Source organism: Aptenodytes patagonicus, chromosome 14 (assembly GCF_965638725.1).
Source record: "Aptenodytes patagonicus chromosome 14, bAptPat1.pri.cur, whole genome shotgun sequence".
NCBI classification, from domain to species: domain Eukaryota; kingdom Metazoa; phylum Chordata; class Aves; order Sphenisciformes; family Spheniscidae; genus Aptenodytes; species Aptenodytes patagonicus.
The window spans coordinates 15,522,605-15,546,865 of record NC_134962.1 but is presented as its reverse complement, the minus strand read 5'-3'; the positions used below and the strand labels follow the sequence as shown (position 1 = coordinate 15,546,865).

Here is a 24,261-nt window from a genome sequence, read left to right as displayed (position 1 = left end):
AAAAAAAAATTAATTATTTCTGGCAAGGCGTGCCAGATCCGGCCCCGGCCACACCGGCAGCCTGTGCAGCCATTGCAATGGCCGTGAGACTGGACTCGTGCTCCCCCCAGCTGTGCCCATGGCTGTGCCCGTCCCCCCAGTAAACCACTGCACACCTCCCGGGGAAGGCGAGCATGGCCGATAGCTCCGTTGCTTCATCCTGCGGCTCAGTTAACATAAACCAGAGCGAGCACCAGCGTCGGTGCTGCCAGGAGATTGTAGCTGAACGAATGGTGACGGGGGTCAGTGGCGGGGGACGCGAGATGAGCGGGGAAGCCCCCTTGGCCGGAGCGGAGCAAAGCCCAGCTGGTCCGTGGGCTGCACGCTCGGGGTTTCTTTGTTGGTGCTGAGACGCAGATCCTCCGCTGAGCCGGTGTAAAATGCGCTGTCGTGAACAGCATGGAGCGAGTGGTACCGAGGGCGAGCGAATGCCCGCAGGCACATGCCTCCTGGCATGGGAAATACCGCCATCCTTGCACCACTGCCTGTCCCCGACACCCGCCGTGGGTCACCTGGCTCACCGCGGGTGCCCGCACCCCCAACCCTCGCTTGCATTGGTACCTGCCCCCCCACACCTTTTCCCACTCTCCGTGGCTGCTGCTCCCCAACGGCACCCCCCCGAAACATTAATTTGACTGTTTCTTCCCCAATCCCTGGGTGCAGGAATTAAAATGCAGTTAATCTGCGGCCGAAGGGGCAGTGGGTACAGCTCCATCCCGGGGACACCGCATACAAGGTGTGCTGGGCATGTCTGGCACGGTGTCACCCCCTGTCCTGGTACCGTGGGGCCACGGGGCGGGGGGAGGAGGGGTGGGTTTGGGGCTCTTGCCTTGCCCCAGCAGGAGCTTCCCAGGGGCTCCCTGTGTTTGGGGCGGAGGGCGGGTGACCTGGCTGATGCTGGGAGCGATCTGCAGAGGTGGCAATCAGGAAAACTCCTCGTTAGAGGAGGAGGGGGGGAAATCGCAGCTGCTGCTGCCAGCTCAGATGGGCGCCGTCGAACCCCATCCCACGGCAGGTTCGGCAACCAAACGGCAACTGCCCCCCCCCCCCTCCTGGGGACGGGGTGAGCACACAGCCTGACCCAGTTCCCATGCGGGACCCATCCTCCCTGTGCCCAATTACGTATCTAATTATTGATAACTGCTAATTTCCCTGGCCAAAGCCATAATTTGCCGTGATCACGGGGTGGTGGAGGCGGCTCCAGCCCACTGCTCAGGCAGCTGTGAGGCCCCGGCTCTGCCGGGCCGCGGGCTGCGTTCCCCCCTGCGGGAACCACATAGGAGGGGACCGGGGAAGCGCTGGGGCCAGCGCTGCGCCGTGGGCCATCGGTAAGGGACGAGCTGGGGGGGGGGGGGGGTTAGAGAGGGGCACCCAGGACAGCCACAGATGGCAGAGCTGCAGCGGGCACTGGCTTTGGGATTCCCGAGCTGCCGGCTCGGCTAGCTGCAGGGGACGCCAGCAGCCTCCCTGGACTGGTGTGGGGTTTGGCCCCCAGTTTTGGATTTCCTAACCACTGGATTAGTGTTTGCAGCCGCCTGGAGCCTGAAACCCTCAGATTAGGCAAAGGTGTGCGCAGTGGGCATCCTCAGGTGGCTGGGGGGGACACAGGGCTGGCGCTGCCCGCCAGCCGCAACAGCACCTTACAGGCTGTTCTGTGCTCAAATTAAAAAAACCCCAACAAAACCAAAGCTCAGAAAAAGAACATATTTAAACACGAACCCAAAGAAATCCAAAATTTCCGAGTACGGGGGTGAATGCCAGCTCTGCCTGCGCTTGCTCCCCCCTGGACCTGCAGCAGCATCACCACGGGGGAGGCAGTTTTCGTCCCCCGCTGCTCCCCTGGCGAAGGCCACGGCGTGGCAGCGCTCCCACCGGAACCCCGCCAGCAGCCGGAGCACTGCAGCAAACCTCTGCTCCTTCTGAGAGAGGAAGGGGGAGCTGTACGATGAATATAGTCTTTTTATTGACTACTTTTGCGTAGAACAAACTAAACACATCTGTAACAGTTTGGGTTCCTTTATACAGTACATTAAATAAGTTATGCACAGGAATGAAGTAACAAATTTCTATTACAGAATTAAATGTCAAAAAAAATAGAAACCTCAACCCACTGTCTTCCCATGTCCGAATTTCACATTTATCATTCCATGTTAAAAATAAAAAATAAAAAAAAAAGGAGCAATCGTTCTAATCACGACTGTTAGTATTTCATTCATTTACTTTTGTAAAGTGTACAAGAAAAAAAAATTCATTTAATTTTAGTACATGGCCATCAAAGTTGCATGAGAATTATGGAAGACAATCTATTTACAAGCAATTTCTTCCAGCCCTGCCCTGCTCTCCTCTCCGCAGCAGTCGGCCACCCGCCGCTGACCCACGGTGTAGGGTCAGGACTGCAGTGGGGATTGGGACGTCGCGACCGGGCTTCATTTACCTGAGGCAGCTCCCACTTTGCACGTGCCCTGCTACGGCAGGAAAGCCCTTCAGCCCCCCCCCGGCTCCCGGGAGAGGAGCGGGGGTGCAAGGGCAACCCCCCGCCCAGGTGCTCTCGCCAGCCCAAAGCGTTTGCTGCTCCTCCCCGCTCCACACGGCATCCTCCTCCGTGCTGCAGACCTGGGCACAGCGAAAGTTTTTAAGCTCTGCCGGGGCGGCACGGACAGAGCTGCTTCCCAGGGCCTTTGCGACGGGCGCAGCACGCAGGGCAGCACGGGGCTGCTGCAGTTTGGGGCTGACCCCGCTGCCTCCGTCTCTCCTGGGGTAAAAACCTCCGGGCTAGGTGACGCCTTCCCCGGGCCGCTGTGGCCTCGCCACCGCTGCAGGTCAGGGTGGCTCGAGCGCCGCCCCGATTCAGGGCTGCACCAGCCCAGCGGCACAGCACCGTCGTGCTCGGCTCCCAGGAGCCGTGTCCGTGCAAATGGCTCTGCCGCAGCCCGGAGCCCCGGTGCCGTCTCCTGGGGGACACGGGAGACAGTCCCAACTGCCACTCGAGAGCCGTGTTGAACACCAGGCGACTTGGTGGCTTTTTTTGCATAATAAAACCTTGCAGACACAGGAATCGCCCGCTCCATCCCACGACAGCAGCTTCCGAAACAGCTTTCCCTAAGGGACAAAGCTGGTTCAGTGGGTCGCTCGTTTATCCCCGGGCAGCCAGCAGCCACTACAGCACTGCAAAATCAATGACGATTCATTACATCTCTATTATTCGCCTCCAATTGAAAAAGTGATCAAAAATAATTTGGAAATTACTCGCCTCATTGGGCTCCAGCCCAGCAATCGCACAGAAACAGTCACGGAAACACGGCTTTGCTGAATAGATGGTTTTCTAGAGCCCATTTGTGTGCAGTGTGGGAAATCGGTGCGGCTCCCCAGAGGGCACGTGCCCATCCCTCCCCCGGGCTGCGCCTCTGATGACCTCCACCAAGCATCCAAGATGAGCCCCGCTGCACCCCGAAACAGCCCTTCTGTGGGTCGGTGTCGATTATAGGGTTTGCACTGCCCTGAATCCCTCCTTCCACGCCACAGCAGGGACTCTCCGAGCGATGGGGCTCCCCAGGCTGACCCTGGCGTCCCCGCGGGACCTCGCTCTCTGAGCCTGCGTTTGTGGGACAGTCTCCGAAGGCCCGACGAGGCGGTGGTGGCTGCGCACCCCTGGGCATCTCTGGGGAGAGGAGCGCAGCCGGCGTCGGAGCAGCACCGCAGGAGCCCCCCGGGGCTGGGGCGTAAGAACCAACGTAGGACACCAAATCCTGCATTCACTTTAACAGTTTGGCCAATGCACGCGGAGAGAACAGACTATAAATAACCCATCGCAATCGCGTGAGGATCTCTGTGGTTAAAAACAACGGCAGTAACTCTCAAACCAACAACTTCCATGCAGTGAAAAAAAAAAACCGCTTTCTGCATAGCAAAATAACGGTACCCAGGTGGAAAGGGCAATAACCGCCCGCAACCAATCCAGATTCGCTCTGCACCTTCCCCCAGGAAAGGTCCCACCTGGGGTAACACACAACTAGCTGTCCCGTCACGGAACGGGATTAAAACCAGGCCACCCAGAAGCGGCCGTCCGTACTTCCCTGGTACTGACATTTGGTTTAGAGCAGACGAATCCTCTCCTCCCTCTCTGCAGTCACCAGCTGCCAACCTGCAGGCAGGAGAAGAGAAGAGGGCTCGGCTTTTGCCATTGCACTAGAGGACGAGATGCTCCTGCTGGGAAATCGGCTCCGGTCTGTTCACAGCAACAACTGGCCAGCACGGCCATCTGAGACACCACTGTCTGGGAGCAAGGAAAAAAAATAGATGCATATTATGGAAGAAAGGTAGCTGAAGGAGGCGGTGGCTCAGACACCTCAGGAAAGGAGCTTGAGCACGTTTGACCCGTGAGGACGGGGCTCAGCATCTCTCGTGTGCGCCGGCAGTGCTCTCCACCGAGTCCAGGTCCCCCCGAGCGAGTGCCCGGCCTCCTCCAGGTCCCGAATGATGCTCTGGTACCCCCCTGCAGAGAGAGGGGCACGGAGGCACCACGGGCAAGGCCGGCCACAGTTCTTCACGAGCCACAAAAGAAAAAAGGCAGAATGAGATGGCAAAGCCCGAGCGTCAGCGCTCCGAGGAGGTGACGCGATGTGTCAAATGTGTCAAGTGATACAAGTTGCTGTGGGGTTTTCTCGGCTTAAAAAAAAAAACCCAGAGAAGCTAATCAAATGGGCCGAACCAAAACTTCCCCTTTAGAGCCCGTTCGTGTCTATTGCTGTCACGGATGCTGGGGTGGAGGATCGGGAGGTGGTCGCCGAAGTCTTCTCGAGGGCCGGGCTGGGCACGCCATCAAGGCTCTTGGCGGCGGCTGCTGATCGGCCCGTGGGCAGAGCCAGCGGCTTGCTCTGGCCGTGCAGGCCTTGGCCGCAGATTCGGTGGTGCCTCTCCCAGTCCTTGTGCTGGCAGAAGGAGCCGCAGTACCGGGCGATGTTGCAGCCGCTGCACGTCTCGCTGGCTTTGCGACCGCAGTTCCAGCAACTCTGCAAGACCAAAGACGCCACACTTTAAAACGGGTTTAGCTTCCAAGAGCTGCAGGATGGTGCTGACTCAACAGCTCTGGAGGGGACTGTTCATCCCCCTCTGGCCTAGATTTAGTAATATTAATAATTCCTGCTATTTCACAGCCCTTTGCCAAGGGTACTAACCCCTACTCCTCTGCTCTGCCCAAAACCGCCTGCCAGACTGCACCGGTCACATCCTCTCCCCTAGATCCACCCAAATGCATAGAGGAAACAGCAGGCAAGGACTAAAAAACACGCTGCAGATGCTGCTATTTGGTCTTTTTACTTCCTGTTTTAAGCAGCTCTATTTTGGTATCACTCCCAGCCAAGTGCTCTCTGCAGGGATTACAGCGTGCTGCACAGGCACCATTTGCTTTGTACCCTGCCTAGCTGCACAAGAGGTCGGAGCAGGCTAATTTGGAAAAGAAAAAGCTCATTTGAAAGCCTCCCAGCCAGGTGGAAGCACTGCCAGAGCCCGAGCTTCAATCTGGAAGTGGAGCAAAGCCCCTCTGGCCGCTGGGAGAGGCGTCAGCTGGTGGGCTTACGGCGTGCCACCGCTTCCTTATGAGTGTGGGGGCAAGGGGCCAGCGCCGGGAGCTGCGGCTGCAGCTGCTCCGAGGAGGGGAGCAGGCGGATTAGCTTCCCTGCAGCTGGACTCGCGCGTTAGCAATCGCATACTGGGGAGGGCAAGTTCAGCTGCGGAAAAGCAGCCTCTGCCGGAGCCCGCCTGCCTCTAATCCTGCCTAACAGGGCACCTTTCGCTGGCCACTGCTTCTGCAACTGCGAGCAAAAAGCTGTCAAAGCAGGAAAGCAGGGTGGTGGGAGATGCTGACCTGAATTGGACAGCCCTGTTGCTGAGAAGGGCGGTGAGATTCCCTGCTCCCAGGGTCTGCACCGGAGCCACCGGCTCCCAGCGATGATTTACGGGCTAGCAGCGAAGTGCCAAAGCAAGCTGGTCGGGAGCGAGCTGCTCCAGAGCCAGTGTGTCCCTGAGGCTCCTCGGTCTCCCAAGAGAAGCAGGACTCGCCATCAAACAAAAAAAAACCCCACCGAAGCCTGCGGTAACTCTTGGAAAACTGGGTCACTGCTTTACAGCTGTTTACACTTCAAGTGGTGTTTTTAAACCGTATTTCAAAGGTTACACGGTGTGCCAGAATACATGACAGCTTTTCAACATGGCCTTTAAGGAAGAGCTCTGGGTGCTGGGGAGATGGGGCTCGTGCTGGCGGGGGGATGCTCGGCTGCTCCCGAGGTCCCGCGCTGCTCCCCGGGACGGCCGGAGGAGGACGACACTCCTCTGGTATTCCCCCATGGAGAAATCATTACTTGTCTCATCTCTTCCATGGCTTCCTGAGCAGTTCCACCCACTCCCATCATGTGTTTACTGACTGGTGCGTTCATCCTTCAGCGATTTAATCAGGAAATAGTATAGACATACTTCTCCGTAAAACCACCTAATATTTACATGGTTCCTGCCGTGCACGGGGACCCCGGCACCAGACCTTCCCGAGCCGCGGTCAGCAGGGTGGACAGAAACCCCTCAGGAGGAGGGAAATGGACTTGCTGCCCGCACAGTCCCAGTGGACATTAACTCCATGTTCCCATCAGATTTTTTCTCGGCAGAAACAAAGCCTCTGCTCTTGCATTCGTGCAGAGAAATTACAACACGAAGCAAACCACACGTGGATGGGACGTGGCGGCGCAGGAATTAGCCATGCAATTCTCCTTGCCCAGTCCAGCTGAAATCTCCAAAGCTTAACGAAGTGAGCTTCCAGTTAAGCAACAGTGAAGGTAATTATTGATTGAGGAGTAGAACGAAATTCTCTAAGAGACACCCATTCAGCAGGTGTTGCTGGCTACGACAAACTAAGAGTCATCCCTTCTTTTCCAACGTGCAAATGTCTCATGAGGGTGTTATGAGGCTTTCCGTAACGCAGGGACAGCCGCCCCGCACAGACGCTTCCCACCTATCCCCATACGTATGGGAGCGGTGTGGCAAGAGACGCGGGGAGCCTGTTTCTGGAGATGAGGTGACCACACGCTGCCCAGGCCCGTGTTTCGGGAGCCAGTGAAACAACAACATCCAAGACAATATATATGTACCAGGCTGGTCTGCACCGACACAGGGTGTGCTATAGACCATCAGGTACATGTAGCTTCACCTGCAGCCTAGTTACTACTCTCCGCTATTTTAAAGCCCACAAACAGCAATTCCTTTTCTGCACAGATCAGGTACCCCACAACAGCGGATTTCTGAGCTAAACGGAGAGCTGCATCCACCGGCATCCCTTTCCCTTTGCTCCCACACCTCCCTCAATCCCAAGAAATCCCTGGTCCTTACACTGGGTCCAGCTCACGGTGCCCAGTGGTGCCTTCACGTGGCTGTTGCGCACACGCGGGTGCCGCAGACACCGTTTAGGCTGATTCCCCTGCCAGCAAAATTGAAAGCAAAAAGTCTTTTTTATGGTATCAGTGCATCCCTTTAGTTACTGATCGGAGAGAGACTTCTAAACGGAAAAGGGATGGGGGACTTGCAGGTTCTGAGTCACTGCCGGGCCGGATCTGGAGACTTTGTGAGTCTTTGAAAGCCCCTTCCTCGGATGTCCCCTGGCACCTTACCTCCGTAGACTCCTCCTGTTCATTTATCACTAAGAAAGCATCCTCAGTGGCCTGGCGCTTGGCGTCCGCGATGGTCTGTTCCATCCGAGCCCTCTCGGAGGCAATCATCTCAAACGCCTTCTGCTCGGCCTCCGCCACCGCTTTCTGCACCTCCGACATGGCCTGGCGCTTCACCTCATTCACGGCTTCTTCTGGAAGAAAAAAGCAGCTTCACCCACCCGCCCGAGGAGCGGGGTAAGCCTCCGAGGGACGTCGAGATGCAGCGGCGTGTTCCCTGCGGCTGGGACACCTGCGGGTCACGGTCAGCACCAGCATCACGACCACTCCTGGGGGCGGCGAGGCCAGGCTCAGCCCCACGGGATCCCCACTGGCATCGTACAGAAGGAGCAGAGTCCTTTGGAAAACCCAGGCTGGGGGCACTGGCAGCCAGATGTGCACATCCTGGGGCGTTCCTGCAGCTGGGCTTTTCCTGCTTCTGCAGAGCAAACCTGCAGCATCTGTGTTTACCTCAACCGATCCGGCAGAATCCCTCGCCGAGGTTACTAGCAAACACTTACCAGCTTTTTTCCATATCTCTTCAGTGACGTAGCCCGTTCCTGACCTGCTGCTGAACTCCCGCAATGAATCTGTTGGAATAAGGGACACAGGGAAAGGTTGGCAAAGCTTGGTCTCACCCAACTGCTGCTTAAGTGCCCAGCCGTACCTCGCTACATCGTGGGGCAGGGTAGCATTAACCAGCTAAAACTCAAAGCGGAGGATTCCTACAGTTAAAGCCATTCATCAAACACTCAGATGATAAATTATAACATTTAATTAGTGCCTTGCATAATTTATGACACTCTATAACCCATTTCCCTCTCCTGGTACTGTATAACAACAGGCAATGTTTATAAATATACGCCATCAAACATCTGCACTGTCCAGCGGCTTTGAGCATCAATCCATACGACCAGCAGTTTACATTAAAGGCAGCGCTTCCCACTCCCAGGGGCAATTCAAAGGCTTGAACTGACGGACAAACTGTCCTGCAAGACATCTTACGGCGAGAGGTGTATATACACATTCCCCAGCACCCATAAGCCTGCGAAGAGCCTACGTAACAGATGGGGACGGTCACGCGAGGACCTGAACACAGGCTGCAGTCACCCAGGGAAGCTTTTCAGAAGCCTCGCCCTGAGTTCCACCTGCATCCCTCTTTTTAAGGCTTCAGAGTGACTGTCTGAAGGGTCAAAACAAAAACTGGTTCATGTGAAAGGCTGGTGGGAGAACCAAAGCGCTCCAGGAAGGCGGCACACCTGGGGATGCTTCTTGATGTTTAACCGCACCTTCTCACAACAGCAATGGAGCTTGAAAGTTAGCCCTAGGTCCCACGAGGGGAGAAAGCATCAACAACGTTCCCAATTTATAAAAAAAAATAAATTATATCACCTTTAACAGGGGGCTGTAAGTACATTAGTCACAATATACTTAAATATAGAAGGGCTGAAAGCTGGCTGTGCTCATTAGGTCGTCACGCACGCCCAGCCACCCCGCAGGCTCGCCGCACGCTGCTCTGCAGTTACGGCTGGAGCCACGGGCGCTTGGTTTCCGAGAAACTCGGGTTAGTATCTTCTATTTTAGTTCCTTCTGCTTGTGTACTTGTTATTGTTATCCCAGGAAATACTTGTTCTTGCTGTCTGGGAACTATCAAAACTTGTTCAATTGCAGCTAAATCTGGGCTGGGCTCTGATTTGGATGGTTCTTTTTAACATGCAGGAGGATTCACTCTTTATTTTATATACAAACAAGTTGAATATATATCAAATTGAGATTTTTAGTTTGACATTTATTCTTATTGTTAGAAAATATCAATTTTTTATTATCAAATGATCAGTTTGTTTTTTTTTTTTCCCAGCATTTGATTTGCAGCATATTTGTTTGGATGGAAATTAGAATTACATCCAAATGCATAAAATCAGCATTTTAGACTTGTTTTTTGTATAGGGTCAAACCCCCAGCATACTGGAGGGGAAAAACAGTCAGCTTTATTAAAGTTAAGTTGACTCATGATACAAAAATAGAACTAATAACTCAGGTAGTTGCTCTTACACAGACAGCAGTCTTTGGTATTTTTAGAATTAGTGGACCTTGACATTTAAAATCCTTTAGGCAAGGCAGACTGGAAGGGGAAGAGGGGTGGAACCAACCACCTCTCCTGCCTTTTCACCCTCTGGTTTCTCAGCTTTCAATGAACTTGGCTCGGTTTGGTCAGCAAGTATGGCTCAGTGACAAGGAAGAGGCTCTTCTCCTGGCACCAGCAGAAGGTGCTGCTGCTGCTGCCCAAAGGTGCCTTCAGACGTCAGCAAACGCTACTTCCAGGAGCTCACCCAGGAGCTTCCACATGTCCAATGACTCTTCTCTCTTCAAAGCTTTGAGGACAGTTATGCACTGCTTAAGTATTTAGTTTATATTATAATTTGAATATATTATCATCGCTTTATGCCTAATATAGCTTTGTCTTAATTAGACACCTACTTAAAAAGGTCCTGGCACAGCACGCCCACCCCTCGCTTACCACTGCCGATGGAGTCGGAGCTGCTGGGGCTGTGCTGCCTGGAGATGAGCTCGCTGCCCACCTTCCGCGGCTCGGCCGTCTCACTGCACCGCCTCTTCCAGTAGTTGAGCTCTTCCCGATCGGCCTCCTGACAGCGCCGCAGCACGGCCATTGAGCGCCGGGTTTTCTCCACCATCTCCATGATGCAGTTCAGTGCCTGCAGGGAGGAACGCGTTTTCAGTCTTGCTGCCCGCTCATGAGGCCATCTCCCAAATTTCTCCTTGGAGGTACCACAGGGACCATCCCAGGAAGATGAAACACGAGGTCATTTCACAGGAACAGGCTCTGAGCACAGTATTTCGGATGACGCGGTATTCAAACAGGCAGGTAAGATTGGGTCCCGTACCCACACGTGCAGCAGCGATGCTGAGCAGCACCAGCTGGGAGGGAGGTGATCACACCTGCACCATGGGGCTTTGGTCACCGTAGGAGGTTTAGGGCCATGCTTCTAAAGGTGGAGGTGAAAAAAACCCCATTTTCCTATGGGAATAGGGTGTCCATGGAAGGGCTGGCTGTGATCCTGGTGCCACCTCTCCATAACCACATCCCAACTTGCAAATATTCAGCTACGGGGCCTCTACTCCACCCTCCCCACCACCAAAACATCAGCTTTAGAGCATAAGCAAGCATAGAGTCTCTCTCCATTTGTGATCAAAATTGAATTTCAATCCCATCTCTTTGGGGGAAACGCTCCAGCGAAGTGCCTGGATGAGCAGCCTTGCTCAGAGGGAAAAAACCAGACTGCAAAAAGTCTGCCAGAAGTACCCAGCCTTGCTGTTGGTACCTAGTTGAGGCCCACAAAAGGCTGGCAGCCCAGGAAAAAAAGCCTTTAAAAAAAAATGATGGGTTTACTTATTCTGTAAACTCCACATCCTCGCTGCACGTAGCACCTCTGCACGCTTGTCGGCACAGTGCTGGCCTGGGCTGTGGCAGAAAAGACCCGTGCGGGGACGAGGCTGGGTTTGGTCACTCAGCCAGCCAGGGCAGCACAGAGCCGTGCTCTGCAGGAGAAGCTCCCCAGCTCCAGACACTTTGTCCAGAGTGATTTTGGCTTCTACTGACCACGGGCAGAGAAAGCCTGCCAGGAAAGTGCTACTGCTCCTATCTGCCCTCCCCACCATCCACCTTCTTGTGGTGGCTTGTTCCTCTACAAGCCACCAGGAAAGCCTGGATATAGTGTCAACCACAAGAAAATAACAAATTGGAGCAGGCGGAGCACTGGGTTGCTGCGTCCCACAGAGCTTCCCACACCTCTTGCCATGCCTTACATGATCGAGATGCTTCCACTCGTCAGCCCACTCTCTCTCCGTTAAGCGGTGGTCCACCAGCTCGTCCTGGTATCCTCCATTCAAACCTGCAACAAACCACAGCCAGAAGAGTGATTAGATGGACCGAGCGCTTTCAGTGCTGGAGAGGGAAGGTGGCCCCGAAGCAATAATAAAGAGCTGTACTTCCAGCTACATTTAGCTGGGATTTTAAAACACATCTCAAGGAGGTGGCTCTACAGGGGCAATTCCACGCCGCTGCTTTTATACTTGTCTGTGTCACTGTCTCAGAGGTGCTACAATCCACTCACGGGTCTGGATCTGACCTGCCTGGGGAGCTGGCTCCCTTATTATAAACCTACAGGAGCTCAGAGCTTGTGATTTAGGCTGCCCTGTTGGAAACACAGCGTGCACCTCCCACACACCCCTGGGGAGAAAGGGGGCGGGGGTCAGGCTCTTCTCTCCTGCTTTAGTGATCTTGGAAAAGTTAATTTCTGTTTCCCTGCCCTCCATTCTTGCCTGCTGTGTCGGCTATACTCAACTCACACACCGGTTCCTTCCTCCTCATCCTCAGTGGCTCCAGCCTTTACATGTATATAGGGAAATACAAACTCTCAGTCTTCCCCTTTTTATCCTCCCATGGTCAGTTGTTTTCTCTGAATTCCCCGCAAAAGCTCTGTTGAGGACGTGCCCAGCATTACACAGCTTTGGGTGCCAGTGGCCAAGCAGGGATCAATGCCAAAGATCAACTGCTGGACCTCACAGCTCCTACGACTAAAAGCCCTCCAGGCTTTCTCACCAAGACCGCCGTGCCTGTCCCGAATCTCTCTGTGCTCCACCATCTTGCTGGGGTCCCTGTAGAGGTGGGAGGTCGCGATATCTTCCAAGGTGTAGTGCTGGAGGGGCGGTGGGGTGGGGTGGAACTGCCCCCCGGGGTTCATCAGGGGGATTGTCAGGGCAGGGCTGTGCCGGGGCGCGGGGCTGATGGTGCACACCCTCTTGGCCGGGGGCTCCGTCGGCAGCGGCTCCCTCTCAAAGCTGCTGTCTTCCCTTCTGCAACCACACCGGCAGAGAGAGGTACTTGTTAGCACCGCATAAACTACTCAGAAAGGGAAAGATGCAGATTTCGAATCAGCAGAGTTTGGGCAGCGATGATTTTACCAGGGGGTAAAGGCAGGGAGCTAAAACAAACATGCTCAACTTGTGAACAAATCCACAAAATGACCCTGTCAAAGAATAAGTTCAAGATGCCCAAGTCTTGTGATTCATCTTTCTGAGCATGACCAAATTAAAATTTCACAGTTTTTATAAATTTGAGGCATGCTCCACATAATTACATAACAACTTTTAACTTGGAATAAAAAGTGGTGAAAATGAACCGCATCCTTCCCAGCCCTGACAGTGCCTCCGCTCGCCGTCTGGGGAGGTGGAGAACCGCTCAGCTCTCCAGGTCAGGCTTTTCAGTGCTACCCAACAAGTCCCCCTGGGACAGAACCTGCCTGAAAGATGGTCCCAACCTGAATTCGCAGTGCAGGAGGAGCAATCATCGGTGTCTTATTAACAGCCAGAATAGTTGTTGGGAGTGATAAGATCCTACGGTTTGGCCCTAGATGCTGCTTGAAGCTTTGACAGCAGCAAAGTTGAAACAAAAGTCACGACTTCAAGAACTTGGCAGAGCGATGAAAGCTGTTTTTACCTGTCCGGACTGTGCCTCTTCCCATTCCCGTTCACCTCGATCAGCAGCTCGGAGGAGTCAGCGGGGGACGTGGTGTTTGTGTTCAGCAGGATGTGCTCGTGCTGCGCCAGGTACTGGGAGGGCGTCTGCTTGGCAGCCCGGGCGCAGTGCAGCAGCTCTCTCTGCAGCAGCGGGAGGTTGGCCTGGAAAACAAGCGCGGGTCTGGCTTACGCAGGCTGCGGGCAGGCGTTTCCAGCCGTTCGCAGAAGGTTTGCTCTGCACACGTAATACCTCAGAGCAGTAACACCTAGAGCCTGTGGCCCCCACTCAGGATCCTCCAGCTCCTGGTGTCTGCACTGTCAGATTTACCTGTCTTTTCTCAAGAGCTGAGGATGGCCTGACGTCGGTGCACCCAAAAAACAAGTGTCATGGGAAGCGCTCTGTGCTTCCAGCATCTAACCACCCCAGACACGCTCCGTATGCCAACACTTCAAACATTCTAGATCTGAACATTCACAAATAAGATTATAGGATAGAAGCTGCTGAATGGAGCTTGGTTTGTCTCCTTTATCCCTAACATACAAGCAGACATGTGGCACTCGTTATAACGTTAGCTTTCCGCAAGCCAGTCCCACATGGCCACCGCTATGGTCTGCGCAGTCTGTCTTGGACTTTGACAAAATTACTGTGGTGCTTGGAACGAGAGCTTTCCCAGCAATGACACGCTGCCAAGAGGCACACGGAGCGTCGGCAAGCCCCACCAGCTCCCTGTCACCTTCAGAAAGGGGATCACAAACGGCCGGAGAGGAAAGTTCGTCGCCTCTTGCAGCTTGCAGTGAAATTCCTCGATTGTCACCGTTGAGTTCTGAGAAAAAAGAAATTAAGAAACGAAATGACAATTTGTTCTTATTTTTAGACACGTGGGAAACAGCTCCAAACAAACAGAACTGGAAGGGAGACTGCATCTGCCACTACAGGACTGACAATGTTTGCATTGGATCCTGCCTAACGCAGCCAAAAAGACTCAGGCCAATGGAGTAGAAGTGCTGCACTAGGCGAGTGGTGAACGCTGCGCACAGCCGGGCGCTGCCTGGCCCGGCATCCTCCCAGCTCCAGGGCCGGGAGGCAGAGACTGGCTTTGGGAGGCAGCAGGACCCAGCTGGCATCTCCTGCACCCTGGCCAGGTGGCCTAGGGCAGGCTGCGGGGAGCCAGACAGCAATTCCAGCTGCTCAGAATTGCACACCTTCCTCTCCTCCTTCCTCCCTTTCAGCTCACCTTGTCTAACCTATCCACCATCCACAAAGTCTCCATCAGCCTGCCGCTCACCCCACTAGCGCAGTCCTCCCCTGGCCCAACCTTGCATCCCCTGTGGCTGTTCAGGCTAGGTGCTCCCTGGCACAAGCAGCATTTGATAACCTGCACGTACAAAGTTCATCCCTGAAGAAATTACCGCAATCAGTGGTGAGAATGACAGTCAGAGGAACCTGGACAGCTTATAATTTCCTTTCCAAAAGGGTAAGCTAAGGTACTACCCTACACCCATGGAAATATATATGCCTGCCTTCTTCAGCAGCAGCAGCATTTTGCATCCGTGCTCAAGCGCTGTGAAAGCCCCTGAGACCATGGACAGACTCATGTTTGCTCTGCCCACGCCAGCCTTGGAAGCAGAAATACTCCAGGCTGCTGCAGTCTAGCTACCTTCGCTGCGTGCTGAGCCTCAAAAGAAACGTGCCAAAAAGCAGAGATCAGCTCGGGAGCAGCGCTGGGTGCCACATGGGACTGCAGCTGGGCAGGCGGCGTGGTGCTGTGCTCAGTCCAAGGTCTGTCCTTGCACAGCATTTCTACCAGTAAGTTTGTATACCTGCAAATATTAGATACAATTCCGCAGCAAAACCTGTTCATTTGGTTTTTGAAGGGTGTTTTCAGCTGTCCATAGCTGCTAAAGGGCACGAGGGCATACACGCACTGTTTGCACATGCACGCACTGCCACCGACCCCAGCTCTTGCAAATCTGAGCGTGGGAATGCAGAAGGGCAGAAGATGCATAAAAGTCATTTACCAAGCCCTTTCCTGTAGCTGCACCTTCAGACTGTCACAGGCGTGAATATGACTGGAAGAATCAATGCCTTTGGTAATGCAAATATGCAATCACACAAAGCAGCAGCAGCACACCAGAAGCCCAGACCTCCTATTTTGCAACAGCAGCCTTCCACTCCTCCGCAGACCTTGGCAATAGTTAACTTTGCTGTGCCAGTGGGCTTGTTTTAAGATATGCAGGAGCAGCTCATAAAGAGGAAAAAAGCCCATTAAATACATCACTGCATATCAATAAATGAAATCTTTGAAGTGTCATGATATTCTCTACAAACTCAAGAGCAGAGAAGGACTACCAGCTTTCCAGAGTGCGTCCCTGCTAGCAACAGGACCCTGCTTTTTCCATTACACCTGGCTGCCTTGCCGAGCAAAGCAGCGTTGAGTTTGAGCACACTGAAGTCAGGACAGCACTAACGAAGTGGTGGCTGGAACTGACATTTCTTTGTATGGAAACAGATCAGAGGTAAACTGATCTGCGGCCGGGATCAGGCAATCATAAATCTGCACAAGCAAGAAAACACTTCCCTAGTACAAAACTACAGGCTTCTCTGAATTGTGTGAAAAGTTTCATTTACGAGAGGAAACGGAGAAGCCCAGCATAGCCCATGGCTTCCAGCGAGCCCATGGCACCAGACCTGTGACCTTTATAGAAAAACTTTGTCCAAATCCTTCCAGGTTTCCTTAAGTTTAGCTGCACACAAGCTCATGTCAAAGCCACTGGACAAACAGCTTTTTGAAACCCACCAAAGACAAGAAAAAAAGAAGTCAGCAAGTTTACCAGAAAGCATAAACATTACAGAGTCTTGCTCAGTCAACACCTCTGCTTGTAAAGACACAAACAGATAACACTGTGTAACGTTGGCACGCGCCGGCTGCCAGGATCCCATCACCAAAGTGGTCTGGCAAAAGCAAGGCGGCCTGGGCCGGTGTGCGGGGCTTACCACTAACGCCAGGACGAGGGTCCGGACCTTCTCCCCGATCTCTGGCGAAATGTCGTTGCCGAACTGCTGCAGGGTAGTGAGGAAGCGCTTCAGCTTGCTGAGCTGCCGGGCACCGCATGTGGCCGGGAGCTGCTGGTTTGTCAGCGAGGAGGAGGAGGAGGAGGAAGGACCGTTGCTAAACCTCTGGGGTGGGGATGGTGCCCCATTCAGCGTCGGGGGGGAATGATTTATTCCATTGGGCACTGCAAGTGGGAGACAGAAGCGATACTGAGCATCAGATGGGCACGTCCCTGCAGTCTGGTGTTTAAGAGGATCCGTCTTCCACCTAAGAGCCTGCTGCTGCTGGTTAATTGCTGCTAGCAAACAGGGCAAGAACCAGAAAAGGGGCTATGGCCAGAGCAGAGCCCACATGCCATGCCGGAGGGCACCCAGCGATGGAGCCGGCCACCAGCAACATGTGCGCCTTCTCCTCAACCTTCCCCTGAGCTTGCGGGGATGCTCTGCAGCCCCCAGCACGTGAGAACCAGGCACCCAACCAAGGCATCTGCAGGAGTTTTCCTTATGGGATTGCTCAGGTGTGATTTACACCACAGCCAGTGACTTCCCTGGCATTTCTCTCCTCTGCCCAGCGAGCTTCATATCCAGGGCTATCAAACACCAACAGAACTAGGGCTCAGCAGAGCGGGCACACTTCTCTTCGCATTTGAGGCAGCCCGGGGAGACACAGGGTCAGGCTGCATAAAGCCGCTGCTGCAGCAAACCGAGCTGTGCTGTACGCTCAGCCCGAGGAATTGAATGTGCTTTAGCTCCAAGTTTACAGCCCTCGGCAAGAATTACTGATCAGCATTTTCTGGCCTGTGTCAGGCATAAAATTACACCAGACAATCCAGTGATCCTTCCCAGCCCCATCGTTTACAATAAGTCATCAGTGCTCATTACAGCCAGGGTCCCACTAGCAGATACTGCAGCTCAGGTGCCTCCACCTCACCCCAAGGAGGGCTGACAGCATCCTGCCCCGCGGCGCCCGCCCACCCGCCATACCTCCCCAGGGATTTACAGGGAGTTTCGCAAACACAGTTGTTTTTTCCAACCTGGTCCCATCTGCAACTTTGCCTCCTGTAAGCGGCGAGCATGTCGAAACAGACTGAAGGGCTGGAAGTTTGGGAACTCAGCAAGGGATTAGAATAAACTGCCGACATCCCCGTGCCGCTGTTGTGCAATCTAGAGGCCTGTCTGAAGAGCAGCTGTGCGCTGGGGCCCCAACTCAGTGTAAACCCAGAATTTTAGAGGTGAAAAGTACATTGTCGTAAATATAGTTTTAGCTGATCCACTGGGTTATCCTTAAAAGCCCCAGCCCCGAATCCCTTATGGATGTAAGTGCTGAAGAGAAGGCCAGAAACCATTTCAAATGACGGCGTTCAGTGAAGAAACACCGAAGCCACCTGGCAGAGCTGCCCCTTGCATGCGGGGCAGGGGAAGGTGCATGCTGTGATGGAGCAGCAACTTGCAAAAAAAGATGCCAAAATTTCCACTGCAGCTTCGCGAGGATCATACCAAATCCTCATGACCCCAGTGAGGGTTTTTCGGAGAAGAAGGCAGGAGGTACTTGAACAGTTAAACCGCTCTGGGGCATGCCAGGATCAGAGGCTGGAAAGGCTCCATGCACCTGGACCTGCCATGGTGAGCACAGGAGGGAACCCAAGAAGATTAACCAGAGTCAGTTAAGATGCAAGGGAAAGATAAGGCTAAAGAGACCATCAAAGGTAGTTCCTGCTAACCAAGGGGTGACAGGCTCTTTGGGGGCATAACAAAGACATGTCCTTTTGTAGACAGAGAGATGATGAAATGAGGGTGAAGGCCAGGATTGAGAGGATGGAGGTGCAAAGGCAAAGCGAGCTTATGCCTTTTGTTATGGAGCAACGCAACCTGAAAAACTCCTGTCCACACCAGCTTCCCCAAAGCAGCGAAGGAACAGAGATGTCCTGCAGAGATGGCACGTACCCACAGGGTTAGCTACCACGGAAGTACCAGCAAACGCAGAGCTATGTGAAAGGCAAGGCTTCTGGCAATTACTCATAAAGAGCATTTATTTCACAATAAAAGTGATACAAATAGGGGGGAAAGCCACCCAGAGAAGCTCCTCTCAAACAGCAAATGGCTGCAGCTCCGCGCTCTCCGGCAGCCGCGACCGAGGCGCTGTACCCCCTTCTCTATTTTGCTTCCTCTTACTCTTTCAAATGAAAGACTAGGGAGAGCAATGGGCTCTATTTATACCCCGGGAGAAGCAGGGGCTGTGCAACCCACCCAGGGGCCAGGGGGCTGCGGGGGACCCTCGGGAGAGGCTGCCAAGGATGGGAGCGGCAGACGTTGATGGACTCGGGTGATGCCACGGAAGCAGAGCGAGCTGGGTCGGGTCGGGGCTGCCGTTAGACGCAGCCCCCGTAACCGCTCTCTGTGTTTTCAGGCTTACCCTGCCTGACCCTTCTGCAAACGGCATTACCGCAGGGCGGCTGGCAGTTATCTGATCCTGCGCATCGCCAGGATCTGCTCCGCCACAGACCACAGAGCCGGGCTGGGACCTCTATTTCCAGGTGAGGAGACAGTGCTGAAGCAAGTGAGGTGGTGCACCGAGACCAGTGGGATTACTGGTTTGGGGAGAGGAGGATGCTAAATTCCTGGGAACACAAAAGTCATCGTCTAGGGCTACTCTGTTAAATTCTGCCTTAGGTCCTCAATAGTCGAAGGCTTTTGCTGCTTTTCCAACCCTTTTGTTAGCGATCCATAGGCAGGCCTGGCCCTCCTCCAGCATGCTCCTCCTCGCCTGCCCAAGCCGTGGGCTTTTACAGGGCAGGACACACACCCGCTGACTCTGACCAAGAACCTTTGGTGCAACTGAGAAGTAAAAAAGCAAGAATGAACTTCACTGCAGGTTGCATCTCTCATCTATCTTGGAAAGAGGCAATTAAGTAATCTGCAATCAGCAGATTCGGGCTCCTTGGCCCTTAACAGTGTGCCAAGCAACCTCATTGGAAAAATTAATTTCTGTCACTTTGCTAATGGTCTTTTTCTGCCTGAGCAAAAGGAGAACCATTAAAAACCCCTCAGCGCATAAAGATGGGGACAACGTGTCTGGCGGGATAACCCGACTATTAGTGCTATTGCCAGCATCACACAATACATTAGTGTGTGTCCTGAAAGAGGCTGGATTGTAAATCTCCGAAATCCACTGCCAGCGTGAAACTGTGAGATATCCCAGACACCATCGTGGACAGCAAAGCAACGCAGAACCAGCTAGGGAGACGCTCAGCACGGGGCAAAGGAGGTGAGGAGAGCCTCGAAAATATGTACGTGGCATGTGCGGGGGTCAGATAACTCCATACCCAACAAAGTAAAGCAGCTTTGCTCTGGAATGATGCTTTTTAGAAGGCATTAAATGGCTTAAACGTTGGCTAAGGGAGAAGAAAAAGACTCTTTCCAGGCTATAAGAGAAGGCTGTATCTCCATCCTGTCCATGGAGTCACCTCTGAGCAACACGCTGCTACAAGAAGTGGGTGCGAGGCTGCACTACGGCTGGGCAGGACCAGGATTGACTATGGCTTAATAGGAAAGATTATAAAGAGAAGATGGAGAAAAGAGAATCTGGATGGACAGCAAGGAATTTCTGAGGCTAGGAAATTAAAAAAAGGAAAACTTTCTAATCTCAGCTGCAGAAATGCTGTCTGCAAAGTGAGATACAGCAGAGCGGGAATTAACTCCTCCAAAAGATACAGTGAAAAGCCCAGCTCTTGGCTTGTTTGAAGCTGACCTGATAAAAGACTTCAATTTCTTAAGGAGTTTATGGCAGAAATCAAGGCTGCACCTGCAAAAAGGAGGACTCAAGGCAGCACCGGGAGCAAGGTAGGAGCAGGCAGGGGGGTAGGGGGGATTACAGACCCTGTTATATGTCCTGCATACGTAGCAGAACAGCAGGAAAGCCCCAGTCCGCCCTTCCTTACAGCTGTGCAGCATAGCTAATGCTTGCCATGCTGGCAAGCAGCCCCGGCCGATGGCTGAGACATCCCCGGTGACTTCTACAAGCAGAGCCTGTCCTGCCGGCTGGAGCTGGGAAAAGCAGTGTTACTGGGGTCTTACGTGCAGTCGGGGTGAAGGACACCGGCCGGGGGCCACCGGGGTTCACAGGGGGCAGTGGCGGCATGTTGGGAGGAGAGGACCTGGACTGTATCTTCACTTCCACGGGCGATCCGGGCATCACTGGCACTCTCTTCTCACCAGCAACTGCATAAAGAGAAGATGGTAATGCTTAGTGACAGTCACGGACAAGCATTTCTCCGCCCAGCACATGAAGTACAGTTGCAAGGGTGAAGATGAGAGGCGGGGGAAAAGTCAGGCAAGGCTCCCACGCTGCTCTGCACAGCCCCGAGCCGCCGCAGGGAAGAGGCAGGGTACGGCCCCGAGCTGGGGGACAGGCACCCGGGGTGCAGCACGTGTCCCGAGATGCTGCCGGGCAGGCTCAGGATGCCCGTGTTCACCATCCCAGTCTCTTGACTGCATCTTCTCACCCCTTGCACCTGAAGATGCTTCCTCAAAGTATTTCTGCCTATTTATTTGCTTTACTTTCCCCCCATTTAAGATCCCCTCGATACTCCCCAGGCGTGCCTACAGGCACCCTGCCAGCATAGGGTGACAAGGTTTCACCTCCAGCCCTGCTCCCCAACCAGCAAAAACAGGCTCTGAAGCGTGTTTTTGAGACAAGCAGCTCTCTGACCAGTTTTGCATGTTTACTTTTTTTTTTAAAAAAAAAACAAACTCAAAATTAAACGATCCTGCACCTCCTCTCCCTCACGTGGGGGTGGTCCTCGCTGCCCAGCGCAGCCTTCCCGTGCCAGCATGCACGCAGCCTTGCATGTACCCTGTGTCCACACTGTCTGGCCCCGAGATGGCCTCTCCGGACGAACTGCAGCCTCTCTTGGAGCCATGCAATAGTCAACCCAATTTTTGGGTGGGTGCTGGCCCAGTGTGCAGGGAGCATTGATACAGCTGTGCCAGCAAGCGACCGAAATGGTCACAGGGTTGTAAAGGTGAGTTGACATCAGCTATTCACACCCTCTCTCCTACATGCAGTCTCTAGTCTCTAAAACATTGCCAGCTGACACCGCAGCTTCTTTTTCAGCCTCTGAGGGTCCCTCCTGTGGACCCAGGCTCTGGTGGGACGTCCCAGCTCAGCTGAACAGTGTGGCCACACTCCTAGCTCCAGTGGCTAAAATCAGCCTCAGAAGGCATCCTTGGGGAGAAACGAGAGAGAAGGAGGAAATACGTGCTTATGCAAGCCTTGGGGGTTTGGGGGATTTTTTTCGGGGGGTTGTTTTTGGTTTTTTGTTTTTTTAAATCCAGACAGCGCAGCAGACAGAGCCTAAGCATCTCCAAAGCGCAGCGCCCATGGGAGCCAACACCACCCCAGGGGTGCTCTGTGTCACGCTGCCAGGGGCTCCGGCGCCCACCTGGCTGTGGAGCTTGTGACCCCAGACGATGTGACGCGAGGCAAATCACCCCTCTGAGAACGTGGTCACCGCTCCCTGCTCCTCAAGCTGCCGCTCGCCTCGTTCGATTAGCTTGCTAACGAGTTGTGACCATGCTCCAGCATGTCCCTGCGCAGGAACGCCGCTGGGTTCCCAGCGCGCCCATCTGCACCCCGGCTCGGGGGGGCGAGGGAGGTGCAGACACTCATCTTTCACTGCTCTCCAGTGCATGCAAGCTGGGCTTCAGACCAGTGAATCTTCTCAGGCAGTTTTTGGCTGTCGGCAAGCAAAAAAGTCTGCCGGAGCTTCAGGGTGGCAGCCAAGCACACCGCTTCGGATGCAGCAGCAGCTCACACACAAGCGAGCATCGCTGCTTGGCGAGGCGGCCGAAGGGGGCTCCCAGTGCACCCCCTTGAAGGGGGCACGGCTGAAAAACGACACGTGCACAGGGGCTCTGTGCCGCCTGGGATCAGTCCTGATGTCTCTTTAAGCCACAGAGGAAAGGTATTAAAGTGCATGCTGTAACCTAATGAAATTAGATTACAATCTAATTTGTTATCCACAGTTTTTACAAATATCTATCAGCTGTAAGAAATTCAGCTTTCGAGTTCTGGCAAAGCAATTAAATGCTATATTCCTGTAAAGCAGCGAAGCAGTGAATAGATGGCAAAGTTTTGCACTGAAATACAACCACAAAACCTGCTCTTTTGCAACTCCTGACAACAAAAATGCTGCTTTCGAGAGCAGAGAAGACGCAAACTGGCACCCAAGCCCTTTGTGCCGCTGGCCTGGAATCTGCTCTGTGAGCCACGAGCACCTGCTCTGCCACCACACACCAGGCACAAGCTGGCTCATTTATTTTCCTTATGGCAAGTCATCGTTAACACCAGCGAGGTAACAAATGAAGTTTGTTATTCCTAGCATTTTTTTTTTTGCTGTTTGCAGGACGATCTGTGGAAGGGGGAGCGAAGATGAATACACGCTGAAAATCCATGTTTTCCTGCCCTTTCGGTGCAGCTGGAATAACTGGAGTGGAGGGGCTGGAATCGCTATAAAACCTGCGTCCGCAATACTTCCATGGCAGAAAGTTTGTGTCTTCATTTATTTAAGCCTGCTTTCGAAAAAAAAAAAAAAATTTCTAGGTTTTGCCTTCATGAACAAAGTGGGGAGATATCAAAGCCATGGGAAACTACTACTAATTTGAACATGTAATAACCATATTAATATAATATTGCAAACTACTATTCACACACATTTGGTCTAACTTTCACACGATTTAACACTGATGTGCAGACTCTCCCTGTCATATCCATGCATGAATATGACATTCAGATGAATAACAGTGTACTGACGTAGGAATATGACGTCATTCATGCACGTAGGTACCTATTCCAGCAGGTGAGTTTATTGGCAAGGGCAGGAGGAGACAAACCCCTGCCTTTCCTCCCTCTCTAAATAAATACAGCAGAACAGTCAGAGAGCAGGTTTTGTGCGTGAAGTTAGGGGTGTTTCTACCACAAAAAGTCTGAGTTCACTCACCCAGGCAGGGAAGGGAAACGTTGCTAAATGACCCAAATTTTTCAATCAAAACAGCACTAATTGTGCCTATCCACCACTCGGTGCCAGCTGCCTGATGACCATCAGGGGACGGAAACATGTTTGCTCAGAATACGGGAATAATTGCAAAACCATGAGCTAATATGCGAGAACCACGACCTGTTGGCACAGTCCCGGGCTGGAGACGTGAGACGTGGTTCACGCTCTTCTCTGCAAGCTCTCTGCCCACCTCTACGCCTGCCCAGCTGCAGGCATGCCAAGGAGAGCGTCCCATCGCTCCCTGCCTGCTGCTAGCCCTTTCCCACCGCACACCCCAAACACCAACGCACTGCCACCCGCCCGCCTCGTTTGATCTTCTTCACCCCCTTCCTATGAAACCCTCTTCCCCAGGCATATACGGCCAACCTGATATTGCCACGCTCTGGAGAGAAACAGAGCATGAGACCAATCCTTAAGGTTTCTCCTCTTTCCTCCTAAAACGCTCCTAGGGCGCATTAAGAAAGCAGAACTAATTTGGTTAATTTACCGGGGGGGGGAGAGGGGGGGAAGTCACATGGAATTTATAACCCCAAAATAAAACCAGCTACTGCTGGGCTACTGCATGAGACACCAAAACCAAAGCCCACGAGAAGCCAACACCTTCTTTTCCAAGCTCACTCCGACAGACAAGCAGCAAACAGGACTGTTAAATTTAAAAGCTTCCTGCTAATGACCTGGGGCATCTATAAAAGCAGATAAAAAACATCTTTCTAAATCTTCTCATTTTTAGCCTAAACACATCCATTTAATGAGAATCATGTGAGCAAACCAGACTGCGAACGAGGACTTGAGTCAGCCTTGAGTTGACCTGGGGCTAAAAACGAGCCAGTGAGATGGTCCCTGGAGAAACGCCGCCTTCCCAGTCTCTTTCTTCTGCATTTCACTGTTCAGA

The 24,261-nt window shown here is 53.2% G+C and overlaps 1 protein-coding gene across 4 annotated transcripts in view; it reads right to left on the bottom strand.

Moving 5' to 3' along the window:
* Nucleotides 1-2,392: 2,392 nt before the first annotated feature.
* CBFA2T2 (CBFA2/RUNX1 partner transcriptional co-repressor 2) overlaps nt 2,393-24,261 on the bottom strand; it is a 66,373-nt gene continuing 44,504 nt past the window's right edge. For 2 of the 4 annotated variants that reach the window (XM_076352445.1, XM_076352447.1), the window contains exons 2-11: nt 20,389-20,532; nt 16,258-16,499; nt 13,997-14,086; nt 13,243-13,424; nt 12,346-12,599; nt 11,550-11,635; nt 10,243-10,438; nt 8,246-8,314; nt 7,689-7,879; nt 2,393-5,048 (exon numbers count right to left, since the gene is read on the bottom strand). In XM_076352445.1, the coding sequence (XP_076208560.1) occupies nt 4,761-5,048; nt 7,689-7,879; nt 8,246-8,314; nt 10,243-10,438; nt 11,550-11,635; nt 12,346-12,599; nt 13,243-13,424; nt 13,997-14,086; nt 16,258-16,499; nt 20,389-20,532 (1,742 nt within the window). In that variant the 3' untranslated portion in view covers nt 2,393-4,760. The remainder of the gene's footprint in view (nt 5,049-7,688; nt 7,880-8,245; nt 8,315-10,242; nt 10,439-11,549; nt 11,636-12,345; nt 12,600-13,242; nt 13,425-13,996; nt 14,087-16,257; nt 16,500-20,388; nt 20,533-24,261) is intronic. The other 2 variants (XR_012996525.1, XM_076352446.1) reach the window with 2 other exon arrangements.